This window comes from Macrotis lagotis, chromosome X (genome assembly GCF_037893015.1).
Source record: "Macrotis lagotis isolate mMagLag1 chromosome X, bilby.v1.9.chrom.fasta, whole genome shotgun sequence".
In the NCBI taxonomy this organism is placed as follows: domain Eukaryota; kingdom Metazoa; phylum Chordata; class Mammalia; order Peramelemorphia; family Peramelidae; genus Macrotis; species Macrotis lagotis.
In genome coordinates this window covers 625,291,963-625,311,340 of record NC_133666.1, presented here as the reverse complement: position 1 = coordinate 625,311,340, position 19,378 = coordinate 625,291,963, and the positions used below count along the sequence as shown (strand labels likewise).

General features: G+C 54.2%; 1 protein-coding gene across 5 annotated transcripts in view; it reads right to left on the bottom strand.

Annotated features, from left to right (window-relative positions):
• PDE4A (phosphodiesterase 4A) overlaps positions 1-13,324 on the bottom strand; it is a 34,465-nt gene extending 21,141 nt beyond the window's left edge. The window contains exons 1-3 of one of the 5 annotated variants that reach the window (XM_074203361.1): positions 13,167-13,324; positions 12,741-12,857; positions 11,896-12,125 (exon numbers count right to left, since the gene is read on the bottom strand). In XM_074203361.1, the coding sequence (XP_074059462.1) occupies positions 11,896-12,125; positions 12,741-12,857; positions 13,167-13,169 (350 nt within the window). In that variant the 5' untranslated portion in view covers positions 13,170-13,324. Of the gene's footprint in view, positions 1-380; positions 423-1,285; positions 1,402-1,928; positions 2,318-7,736; positions 8,093-11,895; positions 12,126-12,722; positions 12,858-13,166 lie in introns of those variants that run through there. The other 4 variants (XM_074203364.1, XM_074203363.1, XM_074203366.1 and 1 more) reach the window with 4 other exon arrangements.
• Between the last annotated feature and the right edge of the window lie 6,054 nt (positions 13,325-19,378).

Genomic DNA, 19,378 nt, shown 5'->3' with positions numbered 1-19,378 from the left:
ACTAAGCCCCTTGGATCCCTCCAAGTTCCCAGTGGCCCCTACAAAGCAGGCCCCCTGTCCTCCATTTCCCCAGGTCTCCCTCTCTTGAACTCTAAATAGACTCGGAGACACAGGAATCTCCCCCTCTCCGGTTTCCCCAGTGCCTCAGCTAGGACAAGCTAGGGTTTCAGGGCCAGGGCTCTAGCTTGGGCACTCTGAGAAGGGGGGGTGGGGAGGGAGAGATTGAGAAGTCTAGGACGGGGCAACCAAGCCTGAACTTGGTAGTTCTCAGCTGACCGAGAAAGGACGCAGGGTTCAGGCCTTCCCTCCCCCAAGCAGAGCAAAGTCTGGGCCCGGCAAGGGTCTGGGTCTGGGTCCAGGCCATGAGGCTGGACACCCACCTGACAGACTTGGTGAGTCGGTGCTGGCGAATGTCCTCGTCGCTGAAGGAGAAGCGGGTAGAGGGCTCAGAGCCGGCACCCAGGAAGGCCAGGGGCCGGACGGGGGGCAGCGCCAGGGCCAGGGTCGGGGGCCGAGGCTGGGGTCGGGGCCGGGCCGGGGGCGCCCCCGCCTCCCCCGGGGAGCCGGGCGGGCAGGAGCCAGAGAACATGGGGGCGGCGCATGGAGAAGCTGGGTGCTAGAGCGAGGGCAGGCTGGGGCTGGACTTGGCGCCGGGACTCCAGCGCGGGTCCGGCTCCTCGCAGCCCCAAGACAGAAGGTGGCAGTGGCACCGCAAGGCTGCGATCGGGAGCGGCCCTGAGGGCGGAGGGGACGCGCCGGAGTCTGGGGCCTGTGGCCCCGCCTTTGGCGGGAGGGGCCAGGAGAACAGCCCAGGGTCACCCCCAAGGGACGGGACGAGACCCAGGAGTCCTGGAACCCGGAGCATAGCGCCGCACACGGAGGAAGGCGGGGCCGCCCGGAGCCCGGGTCTCAGGAAGCTTCTCTCAAGAGGCGCAAACTTTCCATTGAGTGACCGCACGCCCCTCCCCAGTGACCCACCCAGGACGGAGAGAGGGGCGGGGAAGGGGGCCGCTCCCGCTGGGGGAGTTTGCTTCGCTAGTGTCCCTCGGGTGACAAGTGACGAACTGCCTCCCTGGAGCTCCGGTGCCCTGCTCCCCTTCCTGTCCTAACTCCCCGCAGGCACCCGCAGCTCCCCCAACCCACGGCCCCAGAGGGGCCACCATCGCAGGTTACTCTAGCCCTGCCCCCGAGCGGCGGCCAGAGTCCCCGCCCCCCCCAACCTCTCGGTGACGCCCGAGCTCCGCTGTGCCCCAGGGCAGCGCACGTCCGGGGACCTGGGTCCCACCTCATCGCCACTTGCTGCTTGGGGGAAAGGACGTCTCCCGGGCCGCCGGGCTAGGGAACGGCCTCCGCTAGGACGCGCTCCATCTCCCGCTAACTAAAGCCAGACATTCGACTCCAAGGCTACCAGGGAGACAGAAAGGCAGGCGCAGACTGTCGAGAAGGCAAGGACCCGGCGACAGCCGCAGCCTCCGATTCTCCCGGAGCTTGGCCCAGTTAAGCCCCCCCGCCCCCGCCCCTCTACGGGCCGGGCTCGTTCTTGCACCCCCCCACAGCTTCGCCTCCGCGACTCGAGCCGGCGGCGCCTTGTACCCGGGCAGGTGCACCGAGAGGGAGGGGCTACAAGTGTGCCCGCACTAAGGAGGTTTGGGGCCGGCCGCTCCAGGTGACCTCCTCCACTCGCGGAGGGACGAAAAGTCGGGTGACCCGGCCCCTTGGAGCCCAGTTAAGGTCAGACCTCCGTTCCTTTGGCCTCCTCCCCACCTCTCTCCCAGGCAGCACCAACAGGGCGGGCACTCGTTTTCCCGCTGTTCCGAGAAGCGCTTTCCCCGGGCGGGCACCCCACCCGAGGCCAGGCTGGGTCCGTGGGCCGCTGTCCGGGAAGGTGAGGGCTGGGTCGGGGGCACGCGCGGGCCGACCGCACTTACCGCACGCGGGCTTGGCGGTTGGAGTCCCAGAGCCTGAGACTGGGCCGCAAACACCTTCGTGAGGTCGGAGAATGGGTGGAAAAGAAGACAGGCGAGTGGGGAGGCGTGGGCCGGAGGCGCGGGGGCCTGCCCGGGGATGACTCCGACAGGAAAGCCTCGTCCTCTGCCTCGGACTCCCTCCGGAGCCCCGGGCCTGACAGCCGCAGCCTCGGGACCCGGCCCAGGTTGGGTCCCCCGGCCATGGCTGGGCACGGGTCCGGGGCCCCGGCTCCTCGGAACAGCCACGTGGGACCCAGGAGAGACGGCTGGAGGTCTGGCTGTGGGCCCGGGCCACCTCCCTGCCTGGGCTGGGGCCTCCCCTCCAGCGCCGGAGGCTGGCGGAATGGGGGGAGGGGGAGGGGGAGGACCAGGAGCGGAGGTCTGATCTCGCGGCCCCGCCTAAAGCAGGCCGGGGCCCTCCGACCGCGCGGTTCCGCCCCATCCCTTGCCCAGTGCCCCGCGCCCAGCCCCAGGCTCCAGCCCTTCCGGCTTTTCTGGAGGGGCAGAGGAGGAGGGAGGGGGTCGAGGGAAGGAGCTGCTCAAAGCAGGAAGCCCCCGGAAGCTCCAGCTCTCAGGGTGAAGTACTGGCCTGGGGCTACAACCCGAGAGACGGGGTCTGAGCACCCCCGAGCCCTCCGTACACCGTCGGGGTCCTGTGTGCCCCTTGGATCCATTCTGGCAGCTTTAGGGGCAGACTGCACCCCAGCCAACCTCCTTCCTCCTCAGACGGTAGCCTTGGAAAAGAGGAAGGACTGGAATGGAAGGCGGGGGCCCAACGGGGCCACAATCCCGAGAGAGACAGAAAGGACCCCGCCGAGGTATTCTCTTTGCAGGGGCGCGCCGGGTAAAAGTTGGACTTGGCGAAGCCGCAGTTGCCATTAGACGCTGTCAGGGCCGGCTCCGCGATGGCCTCGGATTCAGAAGCGGTTCTTCAGGCCCCGAGCTCGGCCAGAATAATCCCCGAGAAAGGTTCTCTGCTTGTGCCCCAGACTCCCCCTTCAGGCCAGGGGCTCCAAACTCCACCTAGCTCCGCTCAGACCAGGGTCTTTCTAGCGGCCTCAGAGTGCAGCCTGTATTGCACTGTATTTGCGACTTTGGTTGATACGGTATTCCCCTCCAGAAGCACAGATGTAACCCCTCTAGAATTAACCTTCAAATCCACAAGCATGATCCTCTATGTGCAGACAACCTGGAAAGTTGCTTCTCCGAATTTACCGAGGTTGCCTGGGAGGATGAACAAACAGCCCTTCTCTGGGGCCTTCCCTAATCAGTCTTTCCAGGGTGTCCAAGTTTGTCCTTGGCTGGTACAGTCTCAGAAACCCAGTGTCACCTCCCTCCTGGCAGGAGGCAGCCAGGACATTTTTGAGTGCAGTCAGGTCCCAGTTTGATCCCCATAAAGGTCAGTTAGTCATCTTCCATTACTGAGCCCTTAATCCAATTTAAATCTGATCCTATCTGTACTCTCAGCACAGTCACAGGATGACCCATGTAAGTCACACTGACTCAGTCACATTCTGACCTCTGATAATAGCATTTACATGGGATGTTAAGGTTTGCAAAGTACTTTACCTATGTTATCATAGTTGATCCCTACCACAACCCCTTGAAAGAGTGGAGATTATCCTCATTTTGCAAATGAGGAAACCGAGGCTAAGATGTTAAGTGATCTGTCCAGGAAGATTTCTAGTGAGAAAATCTTAGAACTCCAATCTTGCTGACCCTAAGCGCAAAACTACCCTTCTATCTTGCTGATCCTATAACTCATAGTCCCCTATCTCACATATATGATTCAGATTCAGACCCCAAACCCCAGGATCTGTACCCCATTCCCATTAGACCTGTCCTTATACACCAAGCACCTATGTCTTCTCACTATGAAATGTCATCTTTTGGGTTAAGGTTTTCCTTTTTTTCTGTCATTTCAGTCATGTCTGACACTTCATAGCCCCACTTGGGGTTTTCTTGGCAAAGTTACTGGAGTGGTTTGCCATTTCTCCAGCTCATCTTAACAGTTGAGAAACAGGCAAAAAGGTTAAGTGATTTGTTCAGGTTCACACAATTAGTGTCTGAGGCCAGATTTGAACTCAGAAAGATGAGTCACCATTCATTATAGTACCTGGCAGCTTTGAGCTGCCCTGGGGATATCCCTTCTAGGTATGTATTGAAAAATGGGACACCCCTTGTTAGGTAAAACCGAGAGAGAGATAGAGATAGATAGATAGATAGAGAGAGAGAGAGAGAGAGAGAGAGAGAGAGAGAGAGAGAGAGAGAGAATCTGTTTGACATCAAGATTCCTCTGACAGTCTGAGCTCACCAGTCTGCTGTGAAGTCCATGAAATTCTTCCATAGAGGTTAACAAGAAAAAAATAACTCAATTCTCTATTTCATGAGAGAGGCAGTGTGCATATCCTTATCCCTGTATCGTCAAGAAACTGAGGTTCAGAGGGGGGGAAATGACTTATTGATCTCTCTTCACAAAGCTATTCAAGTGGAGATTCAGGCCAGATGTGAGCCTAATTCTTTCCTGCCTAGGATCTTCCCACACACATATTTTGAATCTTGAATGGTAGATTTTCAGGCTCAGGGACAAAAGAGTAGGAGGAGAGACTTGGGGTACCCATCTTTCCGTGGCCCAGAGCCTGGGAATTGGCTGGCACAGGAAGTTGTTTGGGGCTCTGCTAAGATTAAACATCTCCAATGTAGATGGCTATTTATAACTCAAGATGGGGGGCACCTTCTCCCACAGATTGCTTCTCTCCTCTCAGGACTGAAGAGAAGAGGCTGTCATTTTAAGTATGGGGAGAAAGGTTTCTAGTGAAATAAATGGGGATCCAGAATAGAATTTGACCTTGTCACTTGTATGTGATTCCAGGTAAGTTATTTTTCCTCTGGGTCTCAATACTTTCCTTTGGGGGAAAAATATATAAAAGCCCAAGCTCCTTCAAGTGCTGAAATTCCATGATTTTCAGACTTTCAACCACTCAAGGGTTCAGTTCCTATCCTCTACCAGCTACTCCACTGATAACCCACACCAGCCCTAGGGCTCTCCAACTAGGCTTTTCCCATCTTAAAACCTAGCCCAACAGGATCCCATAGTCTAATGGGGGGGGGGGGTGTTACTCCTGACTGACATAGGGTGGGGTTCCAGGATCCCTTACTCTTTTTTTTTAGGTTTTTTTTTTGCAAGGCAAAGGGGGTTAAGTGGCTTGCCCAAGGCCACACAGCTAGGTAATTATTACGTGTCTGCGGCCAGATTTGAACCCAGGTACTCCTGACTCCAAGGCCGGTGCTTTATCCACTGCGCCACCTAGCCGCCCGTTCCCTTACTCTTGATTCCCACAATCACTGGTTTACTGACTCCAGTGGAAGCTTGAGGGGCTGCGAGAGGGTAAGATGGGGGGCCTGTGGGGTTTATCCAGGGATGATGGAGAAAAGTAGGAACAAGGGGACTCGCTGAATCTTTGTCCTATTGCCGGTAACCACGAGGGGGCGCCAGTAATCTAGTGACGGCAGGACCGAATTAGGGATTTGGAGAGAGGAAAGAACCTTGGAGGATTTGGAGGGGAACAGCAGAAATAGAGACACAGTGAGTCAGAGGCAGGACGTAAGGTCTCAAGCTTGATGGGAATCAAGGTACCTGCAAAGTCTCTAAAATCTAGTATCCCAAAGAGCTTCCCTTCCTCCTCCAGAAGCTGCCCCGCCCTTGTGCCCATGAGATGGTGGGAGAGACTTTGCCTCTCTCTGCACCTCTTGCTCCAAGAGCCCAAGCCCTGCTTAAAGGATCTTCCTGTTCCTTGGGGGTTACATCAGTCTCTGAGCTTTGGCCTAAGGCGCGGCTCCCCAAATCTCCCGTCCTTTCAAGCTCCAAGCTCTATCTGTGGCTTTCTCGCTCGCTATCTTTGTCATGCTCGTCTCCAGGTCCCGCGCAGGGGGTCACGTTCCCCAACCCTCCCTGTGCAGTTCTCTCGGGCTCCATCTGCCTCCTGACTGGAATGTCAGCCCGTGACTCAGCCCCACTAGGGGGCGGGCGGGGGTGGGGACTCGGTGTCTCCGTCTCACATCCCCTCTAGTGTGCCAGTGTGTATGGGGACGCAGGACTCCACTGGGGGGGGGGGGGGCACAAGGCGCTTCCCTGTCTCTAGACTGGCGTTCACTCCCCTCACTCCTACTGCGCTAGCAAGAGGCCCTTGGCTCGCCGACACCCCTAGAGCGCACTGCTCCCCTGCCCCGGCCCTCACCAAAAAAACAATCAGGGTAAGTTTAAGTTTAGTAGAAAACAGATTGCCCCTTCTCCAAGCAACCCCTGAAGTCAGCACCTCTTTGCCTGCCACCACCCGTGAGCGCAAACGTCCTGGGACTGAGAGGGAGGAGACAAAGACATATTTGAGTAAGGTGAGGCAGACAGAAATACAGAAATGGACAGATACAGAAGAAACAGAAAGAGAAATATCGAGATAGATAGATTGGACAGAGATAGACAGAGAAACAAAAGGCAGTCAGACAGAGAAACTCCCTCCAAGTGCCACACTCCCTGGCCCAGGAAGGGATGTCCCTGTTCTGCTCATCTCCACTTTCAGGACAGAATTCTGTCCATCCCTCCCCCTCACCTTCCTTTTGCAGTGCTGTCCCTACACGAGCCATAGGGAACTCTATTTTGAAGACCTGGGTCTAGGCTGTGCACCCCCAACGTCTACAGGATCCGTCAGATCCAGCCGCCCACTCATCTCCCCCCCGCCCCCCAAGTAAGGAAGGAGGCTCAGAGCCTCTGGTTGAAACAGTCTCCACAGGAACTCCGAGTTCACTGCAGTTACAATAACACAGCGGGGATAAAATTCCCGAACCCCTGCAGAGGAGGTGGCTCTGCTATAACAGCCCTCAAAGGAACCTGGATCTCCCTCAGCTCTGCTCTCCTTTCTTACTGCCCAGTCCCGACTTCTCCCCCCCCCCACCACCACCACACACCCTGCAGGCAACCCTAAGCAAAAGCAAGACACAAAGCTCTGCCCACGAACCAGTTCAGAGGCAGGACCCTGGGACCCTAAGCACCCATCCTGGCCATAAATGCCTTAGGAAAGGTGCCCCCAAGGAATCCTTTCTATCCCCTAAGTTCTTTCCATTTCTCCTCGCTCTGAGCTTTCCCGGCTGCCATCAGCTCACTGCCCAGACGAGGCTACTTCTCCAATCTGACCGATTACAGGCTATCTTTCCTTCAAGAGTGCTGCTTTCAGCCTGGACACAGACACCCTTCGGCCAGCACACCCCCGAGTACATAAAACCTCCTCTCCCCCAGAATCCTGCCCTCAAATCCGATTTTAGAGCTCTTGAGGTTCCAGAGTAATGTCCACAAGTCTTCCACAAAGAACCCTGAAACCCTACATCCCAGAGACCCGTTCCCCCACTATAGCCTCTGTAGGGGGCTCAGGGCTGTGACCCCCCGAGTCCAATTTAGCGCTCTCTAGGGCCCCCATCCGGTGACTACAGATAATCCATATAGTTCAATAAGATTCTGAGCTGTGTTCCAGATGCTAATGTAACATCTTTGGTACCCTTCCACTACGATCTGGAACCCCAGAATAGAGCTAACAAAGACCACAGTGAAGTGGTCCTAATTTCAGTTAAACGGGTTGTTGTTTTTTTGAGATTCCACTTAGAACGCTGAAACCTTGGAACGGATTCCTTCGAGGCCAGGCGTCTAGCGCTCCCTAGCGCCCTGCCCGAGGTCCCCCCTCTCCAGCACACCGGCGCCCTCCTCTAGCCTTCCTCCCTTACCGTTTGCCGCCGCCACCGGCCGAGGTCCCGTGGAAAGAAGAAGGCCAGGACATGCGAGTCTTGCGCAGACCAGGCCGGTCACTCGTGTCCACGGCATCAGCCCGCTCTATGGGCCGGTGCGGGGGCCTCTCCCTCTCGGAGTCCCCGCGCTCCGGCTCCCCGCGTGCCCCCCGCGCTCCGCGCTCCGGATCCGTGTTGTCGGAATAGCCTCGCTGCTGGATCCGGATCGGGGTCCGCGGTTGGCGCCACAGGTGCTGGGGTGGCCTCAGCGTGGCCTGGCCGTCCCGAGCCCCCGGGAGGGACAGGGACAGGCTCTTCTTAGAGCAGGGCGGCGGCTCCATCCCGCCCGCTTCCCCCTCGGACCCCGGCTCTCAGTGGTGCGCGGCCCCCTGCGCCCAGGCCGGAGTCCTTGCGCCCTGCCTCGCCCGAGCCATCTCGCCCCTGGACCGGTAAGGGCGGCCGGGGGCCACCTGGCGAGCTCCGGGCGCAGGCTCCAGGGGCAGCGGGGCGAGCGGAGCGGGGGGTCGGGTCACTGTGCGGCCGGCAGCGGGGAGGGCTCCTGGGCGCCAGGAGGCATGGGGCTGGAGCGAGATTCGCGGGGGCCGCGGGGTCCCGGGCCACGGAGCCCCGAGCCCGCGGGGGCTAGCCGGGAAAGGCGGTCTTTGTCTTCTTCCCTCGTCCCTGGAGGGCTCGGGGGTCCCGAGGGGCGCCCCGCGCCCCGCAGCCGAGACCACCTAGCCGCTGCCGCGGTGCCGCCGCCTCACTGAGCCCGCGGCTCCGCGCTCGGCTCCGCGCCCGCCCCGCGCGCCCGCCCCGCCCCCGCTGCCGCCATGGCTGCCACCGCCGGCTGTCAGCGCCGCCCCCAACCCCTGAACTAGAACTTGGGGGGAGGGGAGGGGGCGGGGGGTAGCCCAAGACCCAGCTGTCCCTTCACCTCCCGGATCGCCCTAGCCAGCCTAGCCCGGCCCCGCCCGCCTGAGTGGGAGGGGGCCCGGCGCCCTCCCCTTCGGGAGGGCCGGCCGGGCAAGGGCAGGCGCTAAGGGGTTAACTTAGTCAAGAGCTCCGCTTCCGTCTATCAGTCCTCCGGCTGTCAGTCAGAGGGCGGAGTCTGCGGCCCCAGGTCTTCACGGAACGTGGGTGTCCATCTGTGAGGATCCGTGAGGTCTTGGAACGTGTGAGTGAGGCTGGGAAGGTGCCCGAAGGAGCCAGCGGGTCCGCAGGTGGGCCTGTGGGCGCCCCTTGTATGTCTTGGGGTGTGTGTGTGTGTGTGTGTGTGTGTGTGTGTGTGTGTGTGAGTGTGAGAGCCCCTGCGTGGGTCCGGGAGTGTGCCTCAGCGAGCATGTTGTCTGCCGTGGGCAGAGGAAGGAGCCGACCGGAGGAAACACTTGAGCTCCTCGAACACTCATCGTTTTCTGCGGGGACTCCCTAACTTGCACAGAGTGGAAACTGAGGCACCAACTCTGCTCCCGGCGGGGAGGGGGGGACCTTCCCTGCGGGGCCGTCGGGCTGCGGGGACCGTTTCTTAGCTGCAAGGGTGGGCAGACTGGACTCCCTTGGTCTTCTGGGGACAGGAGAAGGAACCTCTAGGTTCCGGAGAAAAGCGCGACCTTTCCCGAGAAGACCGGGAGCGCACCCCCTTCCCCAACCCCCCCCACCCCCTGCAGCGCCTAATTCTGGAGAGGCCGTGACTCACTCCCCGCCGCCCCCTGCGCCCTGCGGAGCCGAGCCAAGCGGAGCCGAGGAGGGTTGCAACCCTGGGCTTCGGGGCCTCAGCCCCCAGCTCGGGACCCCCTACTAGCCTTACAATGCGATGCGGACCTATGGAATCTACACTAGCGCCACCCCCCCCCAAGTCCAATCTCTACTGCGCGTCCCTCCCTCCCTCTGGAAGCAGTGGAATAGTCTGTACCATCCCCCCTCCTCGTACGCCCGCCCCCCTCTCTCCAGCGCTTTTATAAAAAGAGCTGCCAATCTTGCTGCTGCGGGAGACCGATTTCATCCCCCACAAAGCTCTTCTCGTTCCCACCCCTTCCCTTCCTATCTTCTCCCCCTCTCCCCTCCCCCCTTCCAATCAGGCCTGCGCTCCCGCTAACGAGAAGTAATGGAGGTGGTGGGCTCCCAAGCCTATGAAGAAAGATCTAAGATGCGAGCACCTGGACGCAGAACCAGAATCTGTTCCCAATCCTGCCCCTCCCATCGTCTAAAGAGAATTCCCCAATAAAGATGGACCTCTCCATAGTGACCCCTCAGAGGGGATAGAATCTTCCCCCTCCACTAGAAGACAAAAGAAAGGGTCTGTCTTCAGAAGTGAGCCTTCATAACTCATATTTTTGCTCTGTCTGCATTTTAGACTTTGGGGTTAAGGAAGGCCTTAGTAGTGTCAGAGTGCAGAAAAGATACCCTATTTCCGGACCTATTAGTGACAGCGGAGGGGTTAGAGAGGGAGAGAATAGTTCCTAAAGGTGTGCTGAGGCACTGGAAGGTACTTTCTGCTTGGACATAGAGATCAAAGTTCAGCAATGCCTTCCCCCTAACCCTCCCCTCCAGGAAACTACAAAGGCTGAAGCCCTCCTTTTGGGGTTGTTATCAGAGTACTAAGGGAAAACTGACTCTAAGGTGGAGATGAAGTGGATGGGGAGTGTCACTCAAATCCATATAAAATGATAGAGCCATCCTGCTGTGTCTGTCTCTCCTCCTCATCCCAGGCCTCCACCCCAGAGAAATAACAGGATCAGTAAAGATGGACTGTACTTCCTCAACACTGGTGATGAGACTGGAATGTAGCAGGTGAACATTGAACAGGCAATTCTTTCTGGCTAATTGATTCTCAAGTCCAAGAGCCTAGGTTAGTTCACCAGGTATTATTCCCATGTTCAACCTCAGGTCCCCATAATATATATACATATATATATATATATATGCATATAAAGAATTCTATATAATGAAAAAATAAGCATGATGCTCCACCTTAGGGCTATGGTCTTTTACCCTTCACTTCCCTCTTGATTTATACCTCTTGACTCTAGCTTAACACATAATACATATAAGACTGAGACTTCCCTAAACTATATTACTTCTAGAAGCTAAGGAATTTATTAATTGGGGCCATTTAGAGTTTATTGAATGTATGACTGTCTTATCTACTAGGCTAGGGACCATAAAAGTAGGGCCTTATCTCAATTAGTTATCTTCCCCTAAACCAGCAGAATGTTTAGCACACTTATTTTTTGTTGACTGGAAAAATCATGTAATAATCACTTTCTAATCTATAAAATAGGAATAGTGGTCAGATATTGGACTTATACTAACCACCACATAGTAATGTTGTGAGGAACATACTTTGTTAAGTAAAAAAATGCTTGGAAATGTAAAACAAATGTAATTATCCTTTTCATCCAAAGGAAGGTTTGGGAGAAAAATTACTGAATTAGAAACCAGAAGATCTGGATTCTAATTCAGGTTCTGGTACTAACTTGCATTGTGATCTTGAACTATTCCCTGCCATAATCTGGGCCTCAATTTCCCCAACTATAATAGGAAATTATTTGATAAGATCGCTAAAAGTTTGTTCAACTTGAAAGCTGATTCCTCTAGTATAAGTCAGATCCTGATAGAGCCCTAACTAGATCTGAGCCCTGAGGCTCCTGAACATGCCATGGCAGTTTTGACTGTGGTTTCAAAGAGAGGACCCCATGTACCAAACAGAAGAAAAGCCAGTGGGTTGAAAAAATAGGGAGATCAGAATATGAGCATTCCCATATTCAGGGATCAATTCAAAACTGGTCTGGTTCTTAATATAATTAGAATGGGTTCACCACCACCCATAAGGAAACACACACACAAAGACATTTGAACACACAAACACACACACACACAACACTCATACCCAACACAACACCTTGGCTTCTCTTATTTTTACACTCTACCATGTCCATGAATTCCCCTATGTCAGGGTAGGAGGTAAAGTCAAGTATCAGTGGGGGGGGGGGGGGAGGAGAGAAAGAAAGCAATGTTTGGAGTTAGACAGCTGACTAATTACTTTTGAGACTTTGAACTAGTTCCTTCACTTCTATGGGCCTCAGTTTCCTTTTCTAAGGTCCCTTTTAGTTTGGAAAGAGTTCCAAAAGTGCACCCTCCCCCTCCCCCACCTGGCTCCTACCTGTCAGGCTCTGCCCTGGTGACTGAGATGAGGGGAGGTATCAGTAGCGCCAGCGTGTTGGGCCGCGGCTGTGGGGCTGCATCCGCTGGTTCCTGGTCCACCCAGCCCAAGCCATAGGGACCGGAGGAAAGGCGGCGAAGGTGGAGACGTGAACGCAGCTCAGTGCCCAGAGTGCTGCCCCCTGTGTGGGAGAGCCTACAGCGGCTAGATTCCCCGGTCTCCCTTGGCCTCTGCAGAGGGCAGGATGGGAATTAGGGATTGGGTTCTATTCCAGTTCGTATTTATCCCTTATCCTCCACCAACCCCCGAGGAATGTCCCCGTTTCCATCCGAATCCAAACTTGTGCAATAGCACATCTCAGAAGGCTATAAATCCAATGTAAATCAGAACTGAGAAAGTCATTGATCGCATCTCTGATCCCCAACTGCTTCGAACTCTACCCCTAGATTGGCCTTAAAAGTCTGGGAATAGCTCGTTTCCAATATGCCCACTCCATCTCTTGTCAGTCCAGAAAAATTGGCAGGGACAGGTTTGGGGGGGCTCCAGACAGAAGCTTGAGGGGATGTTAATCCCTGCAGGGAGGAGGTAGTGCTCTAGCCTCTTTAGCTTGGGGAAGCCTACTCATGCATCCTTGCCTAAATTTGTTCCGTTTGCCTGAAGTTCAAGTGGCACAGGCTGGGACCCCAGATTCCAAGACCCGGCGGTGGACGTGGGGAGGTTCTTAAAGGGAGTGGCCAACAGAGGGCACACTAATAGAACCTCTTTAAACTTGTGCCCAAGCTCCTTCCTGCCTGTGCCCGGCCCCGGGACCCCATGCCCCCTCTCACCCTGGCCGAGTAGCGCACCTCATCTCCGCTCACAGACACGGCCAAGAAACTGCGACTTCTCCTCATCCTGCGGTCCCTAAGAAGTAGGGGCCATGGAACCCCCAGGACAAAAGCCTGGAGGGAGCATGAAAGCTCCTAGGAAAGAAAATGGAGAAAAAGGGAAAAAGGAAGGAAAAAAGGCGGGGAGGAAGAAAAAAAAGAAGAGTGGAACTCTGGTAAGAATACCTTATTCTCTCCTATCCAAGCACCCCCTTCCACTGACAGGAGGTTCAGAATCCGCTTAATATCGTGTTCCCTCACCAATAGGCCTTATTCCCACTCCAACTTTTCTCCCACGCAGGTAAGCATCCTATTCCCCCCGCCCCAAATAGGCCATGCTCCCCCCCACAATATGGGAATCCCATGTCCTCCAGTCTTCATCCCCATCCTGCACTAGCTTCTTACCATCCTTAGGCCTTGTCTCCCTCCAAAGTGGAATGCTCTTGTCTCGGGCCATGTCCTGACCCCTCCCTCCCCCCATGCCCAGGCTGCTCCCAGTTTCTCGGGCGCCCCCTGCCAGCCAGTCTCCTCCTGTCCCAAGGCGAGATGTCAGAGGAATCCCTATGTCTTCTGGCCCTGCTGTCATTTCCCCGAAGCATGACGCCCCCCCTGCCCGGAGTGGATGAGGCCCCTAAGTGGGGAGGGGAAGGAATGTGCTGTGACGTTGCCGGTGGTTGCCGCGGGAACGTATGACGCAGAATTTGCTAGGTGGCGTCAATGCTGCGTCTCTTCCCAGCGGGGCTCTCCCAGTGGAGGAGATCCCAAGGAATGTCTGACCGAACCCCTCCCCATCAGTTTCCCTCCCGGGTGGTCCCTATAGCCGGTATTACAGAGTGAGTCGGACTGGGTGCAAGCCTAGATGGTTCCCTAGTGATGGTTTAGGCAATTTGGGAGTGGGGAGGGGAAGGTGGAGTTGAAGGAGGAGAGTGATTGTGGATAGAGAGTGAGGGGCTTGAAGGAGAGCAACAGAGACAGAGACAGGAAGAGACAAATGCCTGGAAAAGAGCAAGATACAAAGGGAGAAGAGAGACGGGCAGGGAGAAACAGAAAGACACAAAGGGAGAGAGAGATGGAGAGCGAGAAAGAGATAAGGAACAAAAATGGAAAATAATGAAAGAAGCAAAACCAGAGAGAATAACGCCAGAAAAAGAAAGGGTAATGATGGTACAGTGATAGAGATAAACAGATGTACAGAAATGTACAGAGCTCCAACACTCACTGAAATGTATGGGTCGAAATTCCCATCTCACCCCCTCTCTCCAGTGTGCTCAGGGACAGAACGAAGGAGGTAGAAAGGGAAGGAAGGAGGCAGTCACTGTCCCAACACCTGCCAGAGTTTGAGGCTTCCCCAAAACGACAAAGGAGGAGAGAGCCGGAGAGCTCCGGCCACCGCACCTCCTAGTCTTGCTGCTCCACTCCTCCCTTCCAGACTTGCTCCTCATAGTCCCCCTCCTAAGCCGGATGTCACTGCTGGGGTCCGGAATGACGCGGGGTAGGCCACTGGAGGGCACAGATGGCTGGGCAAAACAGAGGCGGGGTTGAGGGGGTTGGCACCAGGATGGACTTAGGAATGAGGGCTTGTCAGAACTTAACTCCTTCCCAGCTGGACTTGCTACTGGAAACTTGTAAGGCTAGGTGGGATAGGCTGAAGAGAATGAGCTGTCTAAAGGGGCTGAAGGGACTGGAGGGAAACACTTCGGGGAACACTTGGCAGTTGAGAAAACATTCGTTAAGGAACTGGAAGGAATGAAAGATCTGTAGGAACGAGGGAGTTGAAGGGATATGTTCATCTTCAACACTGACAGCCTCAAGATCTTTGCAGTCTTGGGAGCCTCCTCCCCATCGTGGGATGCATCCCTTCAAACTTTACAGTCAAACATTGGGGCTGAGAAGAGAAAGGGCTGGTTAAGAGTCAGGATGCTTTAAGAGAAGGAACAGGTGCTCCCTCCCTGTGACCAGAAGAGTTGGGAGAAAGCAAGGGGGAAGCCCTGTACTTAACCCCAGTAGCTTGTGAGTTTGAGATTTTTATAGGTGTCTATATAAAGGAAAGTATGAGTAGTGGAGTTTGCATGTTCAGGAGTAAATGTGGAAGCCTGTTGGACAATGTATTCAGTGGCTGGTTGCTCAGAGGATTAGGGTTGGTCCAGTCTTCTCAGATCCTCTTGGAAAAAGAATGCCTGGAACCAGGGGTGGAGCCATTGGGAAGAAGGAGACCCAAAGGGATAGTTTGAAGGGCTCTACCTAAGCTATAACCTGGAGGTGCAAGTTGAGTATCTCCAATTCTCAGACTGTCTCAAACGTTATTCTGAGTTCCAGCTCCTTTAGTTCTAGATGGATGCAGGGAGTGAAGGCCAAGAAACCTGTGGAGAGTTCAACACCCCCCCCCCCAAGTGCCTTTCCCTCCAGATGAGTCCTCAGAGCCTCCTAGTTACCTAAAGGTCTTCCCCCTCCAGGTCTTCCCAATGTCACCGTTCTCCGAGGTCCCCTTGGTCCCCACCCCTTCCAGGTCCGCTCAGTCTCCCCATCCCTACTCACTGATTCCCCATTTTCTCAGTCTTACAAGTCCTCTCAGAGTCACCCCCCCACACATACAGCAATATCTCTTCGTGTTTAACCCCCACCTCTCACCCCCGGTTTCTTCCCTCCCTTCAACCCTTCCCCTCCCAGGAGGGAGGGAGATGGGGACTGATGGAGGGACTGGGCTGCCGACCCCTCTCAAACAGACCAGATGCTGACGTCTCCAGGGTAACAGGGTGAGGGGACAAGTCGGGGTTTCCCGCAGCGGCTTCTTACCTCGGGCTGGGCCCAGTGGTTCTGTTCCCCCCACGGCCCCGGGGCCCGCCCAGCGTCTCTCCCCGCGGAGCGTGAGCGTGAGTGTGTAAAATGTGTATGTTTTAGCGTGCGTGCCGGTGTATGAGTGTGTCCGCACCAGTGGCGCTGCCTCTAGCGGGGACTGGCAGCCAGATGGGGAGGGGTAAGGAGCTTCTTGCTCTCCTCCCGGCACCCGCCCCCCCAACCCCCCGAGTATGAATGGAGCCCGCCGGAGCCGCCGCCGGGGGCGGGCTGGGGGAGGGGCGCCAGCAGCTTTTGTCTGGACCAGGAATCTCCCTTCCGCCCCCTCCTTCCCTTCCCTTCTCTTTCTGACTCCCCTTCTTTTCCGCAGCCCCTCCCCCGGGCTCCCAGGGCTGTCCTCGGGAATCCCTCCCCTCCTCCTTCGCCATTCTAAGGGGGCAGAGCGTGCTTGCAGAGGAGGGGTCGGCCGGAGCCAGCCGGGGGAGGGGAAGTAAGGCTGGTTTGCGGGCGAGAAGGGATGCTGCGGCCGCAGCAGCCGCAGTCCCTGACTCCCGGGTCGGGAGCAATCCCGGAGCTCCCCAGCCATAATCCAGGATAATCTCCGGCCTGGCCTGGACAGAGCTCCCGATAAAAGGGGGCTTTGAGGACGTGGGGGTGGGGGCGGCCGGCGAGCCTGGAGGCCTAGCCAGCTCCGCTCCGGGCCCTGAATATAACCCCATCTCTCCGCCTCTGGGTACGGATCCTGGCCTTGGGCTCTGCCCCTCGCCCTCAGGACCCCCTCCCACTCCAGCTCTGTCTTCCGAGCGCGGGTCCCTTCCTCAGGACCACCCACCCTAGATGGTCAAAGCCTCCAGCCCTCCCCTCCAAAGCTACCTTGGCAACGACCCCCCCCCCCCGCTCCTTTGGGTCCCGGCGCCCCTAGGCGGCTGCGGGGGAGAAGGGAGCGCAACCGCCGGAGCCGCCTCCGGATGCCTGCCCAGACGCCCAGGCATGGGTCTAGGGTCTCTGACCTTCTCATCGCCAGGGCTGGAGGCCCCGGCCACCAGCTGCTGGTCTCACTAGTCCCCGCCCCGCCTCCACCTGCATTCGAGAGCCCCGAGACAACTCCGGATGATTCCTGCCCCTCCGGTCTTGACCTCCATCCTCTGCCCTTTTTGTTCGAACTCTTGATCCTCCGGGGGCCTTCGAGCTGGGCAGGAAACAACAGCCCCAACCCTGCCCGAGCCCTTCCCTCCTTTCCTGGTTGAATTCAGTTGCATTCTAGTCAACAGATATGAAGAGCTTACTTTGTGTCCAGACCGGCTTCCAGCCTCTCAGTAGTGGTGAGGCAAAGAGAAATTAAGAAAAAAAATTAAAAGAATTCTTTTAATGAGTTTACAACATTCTGACTGTGTGTTCGTGAGGGAATAGAGGCATCAACAAGAGGAACTTTAGCAGCTGGTACCTCTGCTTTCTGGGCCAGCACTCTCTTATTGCCTCCCCCTTTCCTTTCCCTCACTCCCAATACATACTTCACAAAACTGCCAACTTATTCTTCCTAATGCATAGATAGGATAGACAGATTGTGCAGTGGTTAAGCCTGGAGTCAGAATAGATTAGAGTTCAAATTAGCTTCACCCAATGAGGTGACCTTAAACAAGTCATGTTAATTAACCTCTGGCAGCCTTACTTTCTGAAAAGTTGGAGTTACTAGAACCTACCTCCCAGGGTGGTGATAAGGGTCAAATGAGAATATTGTAGGAACTATATAAATGCTAGCTATTATTATTACACAACAAATTTTGGAAACTCTCCATTATAGAATAAGATTTAAACTACAGAGCATTCAGGGCCCTTTACAATATAGTTCCAATACCTATGCAATCACATTACATTATTCCTTTTCAAATACTTTTTTGTTTTTTGCAAGGTAATGTGGTTAAGTGACTTGCCCAAGGTCACACAGCTAAGTAATTAAGTGTCTGAGATGGGATTTGGTGCTCTATCCACTGGGCCACCTAGCTGCCCCATTTTCCCAATACTTTTTTTGAGTTGCAGCTAAACTGGACCTGTTCTCATCTATGTTTAGCCTGTTCTCTCTAGGGTTTGTAGCTTTGATTCTAATGACCCCCAAACCTGGATTCAATTATCGCTTCTTCCATCTTCATTTATGCAAGTAATTTTCTTTAAGGTCTTGGTTCAATTGTTACCTTCCCCATGAAACTTTTCCTAAAACTTCCTCTAGGTGAAAGTGATCTTTCCTGCCTCTGATTTCTCATGGTATTTGGCCCCTCCAATATGATGGTAAGGATCATCTTCATCTGGGTGCTTATTGTCTAAATCAGATTAGAAACTCATTGGAGGCAATGATTGTAAAATGACCTCCTCTCTAATCCTGTGGTGAGAATAGGGACTTGCATGTAGTAGTCAATTTAACAGGATCTGTTAAATTGAATAAAAAACATGCACATATCAGCATAGATAAAGTGTACTAGAGACAGATGAGAAATACAGGCACAGATTCTGTATAAGACATTTGAGAAGAGATTACTTTTTCCTGGTGGGATTGCAGTAAGGCAGCCAAGGAGAAGTGGCTTGACCCTGAAAGAAGACTTTGATGCACCCTTTCTCACCAACTATATGGTGAACTTTTTAGCAAAAAAGGTGGTTTTCACTTGAAAAAATAGATTTTTTGCATGTATGTCTTGTAAAAATAAAAAAGTGACACCAGCAATCCAGGTCCAGGTCTAAATGTTCTTCCATATACAGAATATTCTTCTCTAAGGATCTCTGGACTCTTCTTTACTATGGACTCCAAACTCATGCCTGGATAGCGTATTGACACTTCAAACATACCAAGTATGTCCAAAGTGAAACTTAGCACTTTCTTTCTTGAAACCCACTCTTCTAAACTTATTTCTGTGGAATTCTTCAAGTTATCACCATCTGAGTAATCTTGGACTCTTCCATTTCCTTAGCCCCCATTGTGGTATTTATATACTATTTACCAGGTTCCCTAACACACAGGCTGAATTAATTTTCCCTTAAAAGGCAGGGATACAGTTCCCACAACTATACTGGTACAGGTCAGAGGTAGCCACATGGGGTTTACAACACTTTCCATTTTGGTAGATCAAAAGAATAATTGTAGAATATTTAATGAAATAAGTAGAAACAATAAAACAAAGATAATATATGGTGTTCTAAGTCAATATGTGATGTGCAGGATCCTTACAAGTAATTTAGTGACCCCCTCTTTCTATTTGACTCCCTTTGTACATGATCCTGCTGGTGAAATTTGGAAAATTCTCCCAGCAGGTTAGAAAAGGGACCCCTAGAGATCTGTTCAAATTAGTTTAGGTGCAAAAAGAGATTGACTTAGAAGATAAGATAGCACTAGTTTGAGCATTTCCTGTCTATTTTTAATGATCTTGGAAAAGCTGGATCACCAATATAAGGAAAATGAAAACAAACTATGAAATTTAGTCACTAGAGAAAGAATTTTTGGTTTTTATAGATTCTGCCTTGAAGGCAGGCTTACTCATGGACTTAGTAACAGTACAAGTGAAAGGGGTGATGCTAATAAGGATGTGGACTGGCAGACAGCTAAAGGGAAGTATGGTTTTCAACCCAGAATTCCTCATGGAAAATGTGTTATGTACTGCTGAGATCAGGGTTATAAGGGAAGAAAATGATGATGACAGTGAGAACAGGGACCCAGTAGTAAGAGAAAATCAGGATCACCCTATTATTACCCCCTGGAGAGTGATTTTCTCCACTGGAGGATTAGAGGGTAATGGACTTTTTTTTGGAAGACTGCAGGGGAAATTTAAATAACAATGGTG